The 12,308-nt window shown below is 44.2% G+C and overlaps 1 protein-coding gene across 1 annotated transcript; it reads left to right on the top strand.

The window, feature by feature from the left end:
- Window positions 1-5,857: 5,857 nt before the first annotated feature.
- On the top strand, window positions 5,858-8,908 carry LOC144687409 (potassium voltage-gated channel subfamily A member 1). The gene is made up of 2 exons (XM_078553523.1): window positions 5,858-6,156; window positions 6,464-8,908. The coding sequence occupies exon 2, from the start codon at window positions 6,785-6,787 to the stop codon at window positions 8,255-8,257; it is 1,473 nt and encodes a 490-aa protein (XP_078409649.1). The 5' UTR covers window positions 5,858-6,156; window positions 6,464-6,784; the 3' UTR covers window positions 8,258-8,908.
- The last annotated feature ends 3,400 nt before the right edge of the window (window positions 8,909-12,308 follow it).

Consider the following 12,308-nt stretch of genomic DNA (forward strand, 5'->3'; position numbering starts at 1 on the left):
GTCTTTTGCACTTGCATGCTGGCTTTCCTAACATTCAGGATTGAGATGTTCATGGAGCCGCCACAACCTTCTACTAGTTTGCACACCATTGTGCATGACTGGATGTGGCAGGATTGCAGATTTTTGACCTGATCAATTTATTATGAGTTTGCTCAGCTCTGTCTCTAGTATGCTGCTTCTGTTCTCCAGCATAAATGACGTTAAGGTTTACAAGTGATTTAGTCTCATTAGACTCACCTTCTGGAAGATAGGAGAAGATCACTTTCGTTCACTTATTTCATGGTAAAATGATACAATGGAGCTTTTGATCAATTGAATATATTTGCCTGCCTCGTACTGACTGCCCTCTGGCTTCAATTCCAGCAATATAGGGTTCAAGTTTACTTGAAGGTGAAGCCAGAACAAAGAACATCAAAAACTGTGTCTTTCTTAACTACCTTAGATAGTCAGCCATTCACAGGTTGCCAATTACATGGGATCCTTGTCCCAAATGACTTTAATCTATGATTAATGGAAATCAATCAGCTGGATATCAGGGCACTACCAGATAAAAAGAATAACACTAATAGCTCTACACACAACAAATATTAACCTTATTTGTGCAATCTTTAGTTTGTTCGTCTTGTCACAGACAATTAGCAAGCTTTAAGCTTTTGTGGTAAGCTCACGCTGCTCTGTCCAACATATGGATGGCTCTCAAGCTTATGATGGGCAGAATGCTAGGGTAGGCAGTTGTCAAGCTTTTCCATTCTTTACTAGATTGTTCCAGACTTTCATTTCTCTTGGGAAATCGAGAGGCAAAAGGTTATTTATAATCTCGTATTTCTTTTTGAAATTAATGATTATAAAGCATAATCCTTTTGCATCAAGAGAATTTAAAAAAATTAGTCAAGATTTTTGCTAAACTTTTTGCTAGACTGACAGGGACTAGCAGCCAACTTTGTTCCTGTTACTCCCAGAAAGGACAGGACCCTGAAAAAAATTAAAGCTGTTATTTTGTGCAGCAACCACCTAGTGAAGCAAAGAGCAGGAAATGCACCTAAGACCTTCTGCAGTGCAGATACATGGAGCAATATGCAACTTTTTGACTTGACAGTCAGGACAGGTGATACTTTTACTGCCAGCTTCTAAGTTGACCTGTAAATTTTGGTTGAAAATTTTATCTCTGTGCGAGGTGCCACTACTGAGGCTTTGTGCCCTCCTGGAGGTGCCCCAGCAGGGGTTTCTGCCATGGGTCGGGTGGCATGTCTTCTTGAGAAGCACACCTGTGTGTGTGTCCCTCGAGTGCCCTGGTAGCTGCGAAGGGAACGCTATCCTGATGTCCCATAGGCCTACCAGCTATGTGATGCCAGAATGCCTAATATGGAATATCAGTCTAGACAATGAATTTGTGTGTCACTCAGCAAGTGCTGAGCTGCAAGGTGGGTCCATCACTGGCGTTATTTAAAAGTCAGACACCCAATTTGTGGGTAAGCTAATTTATAAAAACTTCTGCTGTTGCAAAATTGTCTGGAAGTACTCAGGAATGTTCTTGGTGGTGTTGTACTATGTTCCTAGATTTGCCAGAGAGTGTTGCTGCATCCTCACAGGGGGCGGGGAGATGGGTGGAGGGATGGGGTGCAGAGGATTAGGTAATCTGTCCAATAAAAGGCTGTAAAACGTATGGGGGTAGCAATGTCTGTGCCTCTGGGTCTGCAGATTGACAGCAAGTTAGAGCAGAGATTGCAGAGAGGGCAAGTTCTGCACGATGACCTCTACCATGTTCCATAACAGTGACAGGAGGCTGTCTGGCAGGTGAAACAATGCACCCATATCTCAGTGCGCATGCCCTTCCTGTATGCTGCTTCATTGAAGTCCTCATCTGCAGCAGAACCTGTCTGCAATCTTCACCTCTGGTAAGCTGGCAAACTATCCTTCCCCCTCACCTTGCTGCAGCCCATATGTACCTGGTGGTTCACCATGCGCTAATCCCAACTCTATACGAGCTTCAAAGCTATATGCAGTGTCAGTATCAAAGCTGATGACTGCGAGTCTCAGATCAAGTGACACGGCGTCTTCATCAATACTGTGCTGTTACTCTCTGTCTCCCTCCATGAGCCGCTGGGCAGATGGACATTCTTGGGTGCCAGAAAGCGGGAACTCAGAAGGAGAAGGTTGGTGCTGGAAAAAGGTGTTGGGATGGGAAGCAAGGTGTCCATTGTCACACCTTCAGCAGCTTGCTCAACATGTCAGAAAACAGGATGAGGGTGAGCTGAGAGTTGAGAAGGGGCATAAAGCAGGAATGTAACATCGTCCTCAAAATATTAACGACATCATATGCCACAAACTCTGTTTCATCTGGCTCCATGATGCAGAGAACCATCTCCTCCATTGAGCTCAGGAGGTGTGGGTGCCCTTGTGCCTCACCAGTTTGGTACTGCTCCCTTCTGTTGTGGGCGAACTTGTCCTACAAGAGAAAGGGATGAATGTCAGTGAATGCGTAGCACCATGTTTGGGTGATGTGCCTGCCATGGCCGAACTGCTGGAGACATATGGAGCCAGTGAGAGGTGAGTGTGAGACTGGTAGGATTGGTAAGAGTGTGAGGATGAGGTGGGGTACCTGGATGTTAGGCATTGATCCAGAGAGTGCTGATAGCTGAGTGATGGGGTTTACTGAGCAGTGAGAGAAATTGATGGTGTGTTGAATAGGAGATGTAATGAAAAGCTGCATTCCCTGACCACCTGCATGAGGTAATTGGACTTCTTGCGGCACTGCTGTCAGGTCCTCAGGTCCAGATGCCTGGAATTGATTTCCCTAGGCACCTACTCTTACTCCCTTCTGAGTGTGGTTATTGAGCGCCTTCTGGCCCTCCACTGTTAATGCCTCCATCACAACATTCATTATTCCTGAACCCTCTCTCTGCCTTGTGTTTCATAAACTATGTTTTAGATTGCTCAGTACAGCATTCCTTTGAGATGAACAGACAGTCTTTAAGTAGAGCAGGCTGGCTGCATCACATGCTATTAACACAATGCTAACTGACTCCATGTTGAGCACAGAGGCAGCTGGCAGCACAAAGAGACAGCCAGCAGTGAGGCTGACACATAGGCCTGAATTTTCATGAAGACAAAAAGCCTCTCCATCATTATAACAATGTCTGCAGAGGACTGGATATAAAAGTCTCACCTTTGAACACAGCACATGCACTGGTTGCAGTCATACCTAGAATAAAGGAAGATGGTTGTGGTTGTTGGAGGTCAATCATCTCAGTCCCAGGACATCACTGCAGGAGTTCCTCAGGGCAACGTCCTAGGGCCAACCATCTTCAGCTGCTTCATCAATGACCTTCCTTCCATCGTCAGGTCAGAAGTGGGGATGTTTGCTGATGATTGCCCAATAATCATGACCACTCAGATACTGAAGCAGTCCGTGCCCATCTGCAGCAAGACCTGACAACATTCAGGCTTGGACTGATAAGTGGCAAATAACATTTGCCCCACATAAGTGCCAGGCAATGACCATCTCTAACAGGAGAGAATCCAACCATCTCCCCTTGACATTCAATGGTATTACCATTGCTGAATCCCCCACTATCAACATCCTGGAGGTTACCATTGACCAGAAACTAGCCATATAAATACTGTGGCTATAATTGCAGGTCAGAGTTTGGGATTTCTGTGGCTGCGCTGGAGTGCCAGCCTAGATTTTGCGTTCAAGTCTCTCATGTGTGACTTGAACATGCATTCTGACTCAGAGCGACTGTGCAACCGCATATTCCTGACAGTTTCATCACATGATCTCCTGCTTCTAACCACCTCACCCCTAAACGCTTGCCATTGATCAACTGATATACCAAACTTCCTTCCCATGCTAACTAGAAGCAAACAGAATCTGTGTTAACCAAGTTGTTTTTACTCTTGCCCTTCATTGAAACAGCTCTTCTTTTGCAAAAGCAAAGTGCTGGAAATCTGAAATAAAAACAGAAAATGCTGCAAATACTCAGCAGGGCTGGCAGTATTTGTGGAGAGAGAAACAGAGTTAACGTTTCAGGTCAATGACCTTTCGTCAGAACTGGAAAAAGTGAGAGATGTAACAAGGGTTGAACAAATGCAGAGACAGGGAAAGGGGCAGGAAGGAACAAAAGGGAAAGTCTCTGATAGGGTGGACAGCAGGAGAGAGTAAATGACAAAAAGGATGATGGTGCAAGGCAAAGGGAGATGGTAATGGGACAAGGAAAGTCATCTTTTTTGTCACATCTGATATTTTTCTAATTAATAAACTAAAGTGTTCCAAATGAAACAATGTTTTTAATGTCCCCATGCTTTTTCTCCTGGGTTGTTTACAGCAGTGTTTGGGGATTATTTCCGTAATTCCTGGAGACTGCAGGAGGGTTGCAACCCTAGAGATTCCTCACATTTGGCTGAGCCCCCTGGGTATGGATCCCCTAGGCCCATCTATTAATGTGGCCTTGGTTATGTCATAGTTTGTGTCTTTTCTCTCGTGGGAATATTTGGAGTTAACGTAACATGGCCATATAAACTCACTGCACAAATACACCTAGTGGCTGACCATCAGATTCACAACCCGAGGAGTTACAGCAGCTGATTCCCATCTATTTCTCTACTGTTCATATGCTCAGCTTGTATCAGGTGAGGACAAATTTGCCAGTAGATAGCCTTGAATTAAGAATAAGCAAATTAAATAGGCGTGCTGTGGTGCAAGAGGTTGCGAATTCCAATCTTGGGGAAAATGAGACCGTGGACAGTGCCTTCTGGTAACGTGGATTGGCAAGAGGCAAATTACATAACTCGTGAAGCATTAATTCCTGAGACCAGTGACGGTCCTTTCTCCGTTAATTGTCAGGCTGTTGACAGCCTCGATCGATTTCCATAACCATTTGAGATTTATGCAGAAACTCGTTTTGTTGCTTTCAAATTGGAGACCAGCGAAACGCAGCAATTTTCTGTTTACCTTGTTGGCGCGTTATTAAAAACTGACTGCGCGTTTGTTCTTTTAAAGTTTAAGTTAAAATTGTGGTGACAGAATATAAATAGGAAGATTTAAAAAAATATAAATACATCAACAAAATCGTATTTTCCAAGCTGTCAATACTTAAGTTAAAGGACAAACAGCGTGCGGTCCAACTGGGTCTCATCAACATAATGTCCAGTATTTAAATTCTATTATAGTTTAAAATAAGGAGTGATGGGATCAATTGTTTTGCTAATCTTCCAAATTAAAGGGTGGGGCATTGGTTTATTAAACACTGTAACACAGTCCATGCCCGTGACTGTTTACTACTGATGTGAGCTACTGATGTGGCTGTTTTATATACATCGTACAGTAAATGGTCCTTCTTCCTCCTGGAACAGTAACGCTGTACCTGCGGACTGAACTGGCGTTGCAGTGATTGGATTCGGAGGTTTGCCACAGTGCGCTGCAGTCAAAGGAACATTGTCGTAAAATCTAACCAAATGATGCAGCAGTTTTGATGTTTATGATGCGGATTTTTTTTTTTGCGAGTGTGCACGGCGTCGTGTGCAATGAGGATCTTACCGGGGTTGCCTGCACTGCGTCTAAAATGTCTCGATTTGGTATGTGAGAAATAGTAGAGATTCTTTTTTTATAAGGAAGCGGCTGTTTTCACTGCAATGTGGGAGCTGCTTTGCTGTAGCTGTAAGGTTGCTGTCCGGACAACGGTGCCCTGTCTGCACTCCACAAAACACCTCTTATTTTTGCTGATACTGCAATGCTAAGGGATGTCCAGCTCTCTTGACTTTTAATGCATTCAGTCTTCTACACTGCACCACATGATCCTTCAACAAGAGGCCAGGATGCTGTACCAGAAGATTGTTTTCCCGTTACTTGCCATGAATTCCATGTGCAGAGTTTGTTTTTGTCTCTCTCTTTAACTGATGGTGTTTTAAAATAGCGCTGGGTGAATTTTCAGCCTTAACCTAGCCGGCTACCCGCTGTAACAAACGTCAGGAACAAATGACTTGTAAATGGTGTCAGTACAGTATAATATAGGCTATTAATATTTCAGCAGATCTCATACACACAAAGCTGTAAAGCGATATCCATATTAAGGAGGTAGAAGTACACTGGAGGAGAGCTTTGCATCGCTGCGAGGCTGGGTCGCATTCCTGCACATTCTGTCCTCCTTCACTTAGCAGGTAAGGCTTCATTTTTTTTTGTTGCCACTTTGCTCCAAGTGAACCCTCTGCAGTTGCAGAGTTCCCGCTCCTCCTTTCTCCCCCTCCTATCCGAGTTACTGCAGCTGGGTTTGTGTTCGCGAAAACCACTCACTGCCTCATGCGAAGATGTAAAGAGAGAGAGAGAGACAGAGAGCTCCGGGCTGATTGAGAACTGTGCATGAGCCACGCTCACAGAGGGGTTCTCACACTCCCCCTCGCTCAACTTTATTTTTGCCTGTTTATGTCAAACTGAATGTTGTTTTATGCTAACCTTTGTATTCCGCAGCACCTTGGTCCTGAGGGGGGAGAAAAGCGCCACGGAAATTTGCTGAGCTGCCACTTTGGATCCATTTGGAAGTGCTGAGCCCTGCAATGCTCGAGTCAGCTAGAAAGCCCAGAGCCATCCGTTAGCCCAGCTCTCCCAGTGCCCCCCCCCTCCCCCACCCCAACTCCCACCAAACCTGTCACATTACCACCCCCCCCCCCACCCCTTCCCCAAGCCCTGCCTCCGAATGTCCGATCGGGGGGGACTGACAGCCAGTGAATCGGAAGCAGCCAAATCTGCCGGAGCGCCCCACTGAAGCCCTCCCTTCTCCCGGCCGCCAGGATGACGGTGCTCGCCGGCGACAACATCGACGAAGCGTCAGCTCTGCCCGGCCACCCTCAGGACAGTTACCCTCCGGACAACGATGACCACGAGTGCTGCGAGCGGGTGGTCATTAATATCTCGGGCCTCAGGTTCGAGACTCAGCTGAAGACCCTGGCCCAGTTCCCCAACACCCTGCTGGGGAACCCCAAGAAGAGGATGCGCTACTTCGACCCCTTGAGGAACGAGTATTTCTTCGACCGGAATCGGCCGAGCTTCGACGCCATCCTGTATTATTACCAGTCCGGGGGCCGGCTGCGCAGGCCGGTCAATGTGCCCCTCGAGATGTTCTCCGAGGAGATCAAGTTCTACGAGCTGGGCGAGGAGGCCATGGAGAAATTCCGGGAGGACGAGGGCTTCATCCGGGAGGAGGAGCGGCCCCTGCCCGAGAACGAGTACCAGCGCCAGGTGTGGCTGCTCTTCGAGCACCCGGAGAGCTCGGGGCCAGCCCGGGGCATCGCCATCGTCTCCGTCATGGTCATTCTCATCTCCATCGTCATCTTCTGCCTGGAGACCCTGCCCCAGCTCAAGGACGACAGGAAGAGGTCCATGCAGGTGGGCAACACCACCATCCCTTACAAATCCAACATCCTCAGCGACCCCTTCTTCATCGTGGAGACCCTCTGCATCATCTGGTTCTCCTTCGAACTCTTAGTCCGCTTCTTCGCCTGCCCCAGCAAGGCGGAATTCTTCAAGAACATCATGAATTTCATCGACATCGTGGCCATCATCCCTTACTTCATCACCCTGGGCACCGAGCTGGCCGAGGAGGACGAGGGCAACATGAGTGGGGAGCAGGCCACCTCCCTGGCCATCCTCCGGGTCATCCGTCTGGTGCGGGTTTTCCGCATCTTCAAGCTGTCCCGGCACTCGAAAGGCCTGCAGATCCTGGGCCAGACTCTCAAGGCCAGCATGAGGGAGCTGGGCCTGCTCATCTTCTTCCTCTTCATCGGGGTCATCCTCTTCTCCAGCGCCGTGTTCTTCGCGGAGGCGGACGACCCCGAGACCCACTTCAGCAGCATCCCGGACTCTTTCTGGTGGGCGGTGGTCTCCATGACGACGGTGGGCTACGGAGACATGTACCCCATCACCATCGGAGGCAAGATCGTGGGATCCTTGTGTGCCATCGCCGGGGTGCTGACCATCGCCCTGCCCGTGCCCGTCATCGTCTCCAACTTTAACTACTTCTACCACCGGGAGACGGAGGGAGAGGAACAGGCTCAGTACCTGCACGTTAGCTGCCCCAACATCGCTTCGGACAGCGATTTACGAAGCCGCAGTTCCTCCACTATCAGCAAGTCAGACTACATGGAGATCGAGGAAGACGTGAACAACAGCATAGACAATTTCAGAGAAGCAAATCTCAGAACTGGCAACTGCACTGTAGCAAACCAAAATTGTGTGAACAAAAGTAAACTACTGACTGATGTTTAAACAGCTGCGGGCTCAGTGAATGGGAACCAGCTTTCTAGATACTGTTACTGACCCTTTGTATTGCTTTGTTGACCTCGTTAATGCGTTGTTGCATTGCCGTTATGCTCAGCAAAATAAGCTTTCAGAATTACGTGGAAGGTATATTTTCATTTATTTTTAAATGGCTTTCTTTCTCCGACTGGGTAACCAGGGGAAATCTTTTCCAGATCCGTTCACGTGAGCATCCCTAGGTACATTCTTTGAGACTTGGACTTATAGGTGCTCGCCAACCTCGAATGGAAGTTTTTGTTTTCTCTCAGTTCATTTACAAATACCAATGCATGTGTTAAGGTACAAATTTGCAAGCTGCACCGTGCATCCCAAATAAAAAAAAACAACCAACCAACCAACCAAATGCACCAGATTCCTGAGTTCTGGTCAAACTTGCAAGCGTCTGCAGTTTTTTGATCCACTCATGAATATTTCATTGCGAGCGGTGATGTGACGCCCTACATCAAGGAAAACAAGTGACTGCTTTTGCCTCAAATTTAGAATCAAACAACGAATCTGCTGAAAACATCTGCAGTGCTGCAAATTGGCAGACGCTGCAATTCATCTGCTTCCAGGACTGAACGTAAAATTCCCCATGCCCCCGATTTAATGCGAGGAGCACCATTCAAAAAGAAAATCCCTAAAATAATAGCATGCCTTGATACTCTTCTATGGTGGCATGCCTCGGACATTACCTCAAATAACAGGAAACAAGTTTGCATTTTAAATTATAATTCTGGAGAGTTAGTTATCATTTGCTCTCACCAAAAGTGCAATGGCTTATTATTTAATTTATTACTTCGAAGCACTCATGGCCTGAATGTTAACTTGTATAGGGCAACTTTAGATCATAGCATGTTTTAACTACTTAACATTATGGCCTCTTTAGAAAAAGTAACAGGTAACCCACTATAACTTATGCATGATATCAGGTTACAAATAGAGATTTGAACTGTCATGATAGGATATTGAGGGACCTGATGATTTTCCTGCAGAATTTCAGGGAAATGAGTTGGTTCATGTCCTAACAATCCTGAAAATATGATGCAACAAGGCCCAGTTCCTGGCGGGAAATCTCCGAACTAAATGAAAGCGGGCTAGATGATGTATATACTTATATATGATACAATTTAATTTAAAATGGAACTAATCAAGCAGACAAGAAAGCATGCCTTTCATGCATTTTAGCAGAATGTAAATGTAAAGTATATGTAAATTACGCATCTAATTTTCAGTTCATTTCGAAATCTGTCCTGATTGAGATAAGACATTTTTTTTGAGCTTCCCTCTACATTACTGCAGAAACTCAGCAAATGACTTAGTTAGTTGCTAGTGCCTTTTAAATCCTTACACTCCCAGGCTGCTGGAAGTGCCTCCATGTACAAAGAATGGGTGAATGAGCTGATATCCACTGAAAACTTTAATCTGTAACACCATGAAAATATAGCACCTCATTTATGTCCAACAAAATTTTTACGTGTGAGGGCCAGTCTTGGCAAAAAACGTTGCTGGAAAAGGCAGATCAGTTGTTTGTACATATTTCTGAAGATGACAGGATTTAAACCGGCTGGTGAGAGAGATGGGAAAAACATGGAACACCTTGGCAACTGGACATTACAGCTGAACAAGAGCCGCATGAGAATGCTCTTGGAACTTCTTTGAGGTCCCTATCAAATTAAGATTTTAATGCAATTTCTACAATGAGATCAGCATTCAGAACCTGCTAAGGAATTGCACAGATGTTAATGGCATCAACATGAGGCATTAAGGTGTTGAACTGAAAAAAAAACACTGAAGAATGTTAACTTCATCGCTTTCTGCCCACCTGCATAAGCTGCAATGTACCAAAAAGGATAATGCAGTGTTTCCTCGGCAGACTACCTCAGTTTAGATTGATGAAAAGGACAGTTTAATTTTGTGGCCCCAGGCTGAGGGAATTCTTTTTTGTTAGTAACCCTGAATTCACATAAATGGCTATTTAAATGCAGGTTCTTCCTCAATATAATTTCTTATCTTCTTTTCTGGAGCCATATCTACAAGTCAGTTTCAGTGGTTACATATAAATATGTTGCCAATGTCTCTTGTTTAGCCTATCATTGTCCTTAGCCTAATTGTTATGCAGAAACCTGTCTTAGCTCACTCTGACATGCTACTTAAGGCCAGAAGCTCTCAAAGACATCTTGAGACTATTACATCAATATTTGGAAAACTATATGGCAATTTCCCAAAGACCTGGAGAAACAAGAGTTACATTTTTGTAATTAACATCATACAAGTCTTCAGACAGAGTGATTTACCTGGAGATGGATGTGTTTATTGCAAGAGACAGTTTGTCGCCCTAGGATAATGCAGACTGAAACAGGTAGATTAAGACATGATTAAATCCCAAAAAGAATGATGGCACCTGATTATCAATTGTAATTTCTTGGAAATTTAAGGAATGCGAAAGATAAAACAATTTCACAAAGAATGAAACCACTCCAAGACTACATGACTGAATTTGTTGATGCAACTAAACTGAGGGTACAAATGAAAGTTACACAGAGGAATGTTGAATGACTCTTGATGAACTGCAATTGCTGTTGGCAACAGGGCATTAACTTCATCATGTAGAATATGTAAACCACCCATAATCTGGTTATCCTGACCCTTCTGCATCACATAAACCTTGAGGTAGGAGAAAACTTTCCCCTGTGTTAAATGACTTTAATACTGCACTTAATAAACAGCAATAAATGATCCAATGCTGCAGAACTGCTTTGATAAAATCTATGTGGCTTCTGGCAGTTCATGCTTTAGCAACTGAGTTTCTAGTTTTTGGGAAATTGCGCCTTAGGTTAACATTTATCTGCATGTGACTGAGAAGCGTGCTGCATGCAGTTTTTTTTTGATAATGAAGGTTCTGAAAACCAGTGGGATGGGTTAGGGTTTGGTGATGTTTATTTATAACCATTACAGCTGAGTACAAAATATGGATAGAGAGAAATCTGATGTAATATAGGCATGTTTTTCTGGTTATACAGTTTTGGTAGATATTCTTAATCCCGGACCAGCTTGGCAAACATATTGTACATAGGCCTGAATGTACACAAGGTGGCTGGTTTTGAACAGAGTCATGAAAGAGCCTCTTCTCTATTTATAGTAAAACCTTTAATAATAGTAGTGAAAATGAAGCAATTCAATATACCAAGATTGGCTGTCTTGGTGTAATGTTTTGTAAAGTGACTTTGCCCAGTTTAAGTGGTTTGCACTGAATAATAAGCATTACAGAAACATCATCTGACATTTGTTTCTGCAGTAAAATTTAGTTTATTTGCTCCAGAAAAATGAACAAAAATTAAAGAATAGGTGATAAAATGGTGGCTGTGATGCCGCACAACACATTGCTGATGAGCACATTTCAATTCAGCTCAGCAATAAGTGATGGAGCGCTTCTATTTTAAATGTTGTAAGGATCACAAGTAAAACAAACTGTTACAGTATTAGTCTGATACTTTGTAGGTATGAGGACATCGCAGAAACATCCTATATTTTATTCATTTCGGATTTTTAATTCAGTTCAGTTGAATGCTTAAAAGTAGAATTAGCACCTGATGAGGTCCAGTTTCCCCGTGTGGTTGAGGTGACATATTTGAGGCTGTGCACATTGCTGGTTAACACTTTGTTTAATATGAAAGTATTGGTTGCTGAAGTAGGAAAAGAATCTTAATTACTAAGTACTGTCAAATGTAACTTTAACGAAGCATAAAAATGCACTTTAAAATTCAGCACAAATTGCCTTAACTGGTATATGATCTCTAAAGTGAAAAGAGGCTCTGCAGCCTGTGTACCATCAGGTCCAGGACATTCAAGTTTGAATGGCTATAGTATTACTACTGTCATTTTTCAGTGATATCATTTTGAAAACATTTGTGTTGACAGGCTTGTTCAGTTCCTGTTTAGGGATGTCATAATACTTTAATAGGTCAGCATATTGTAATACTTCATCTCCCCCATAATCATAGTGCATTCATTTATTTTC

This window comes from Cetorhinus maximus, chromosome 12, assembly GCF_964194155.1.
Source record: "Cetorhinus maximus chromosome 12, sCetMax3.hap1.1, whole genome shotgun sequence".
In the NCBI taxonomy this organism is placed as follows: Eukaryota; Metazoa; Chordata; class Chondrichthyes; order Lamniformes; family Cetorhinidae; genus Cetorhinus; species Cetorhinus maximus.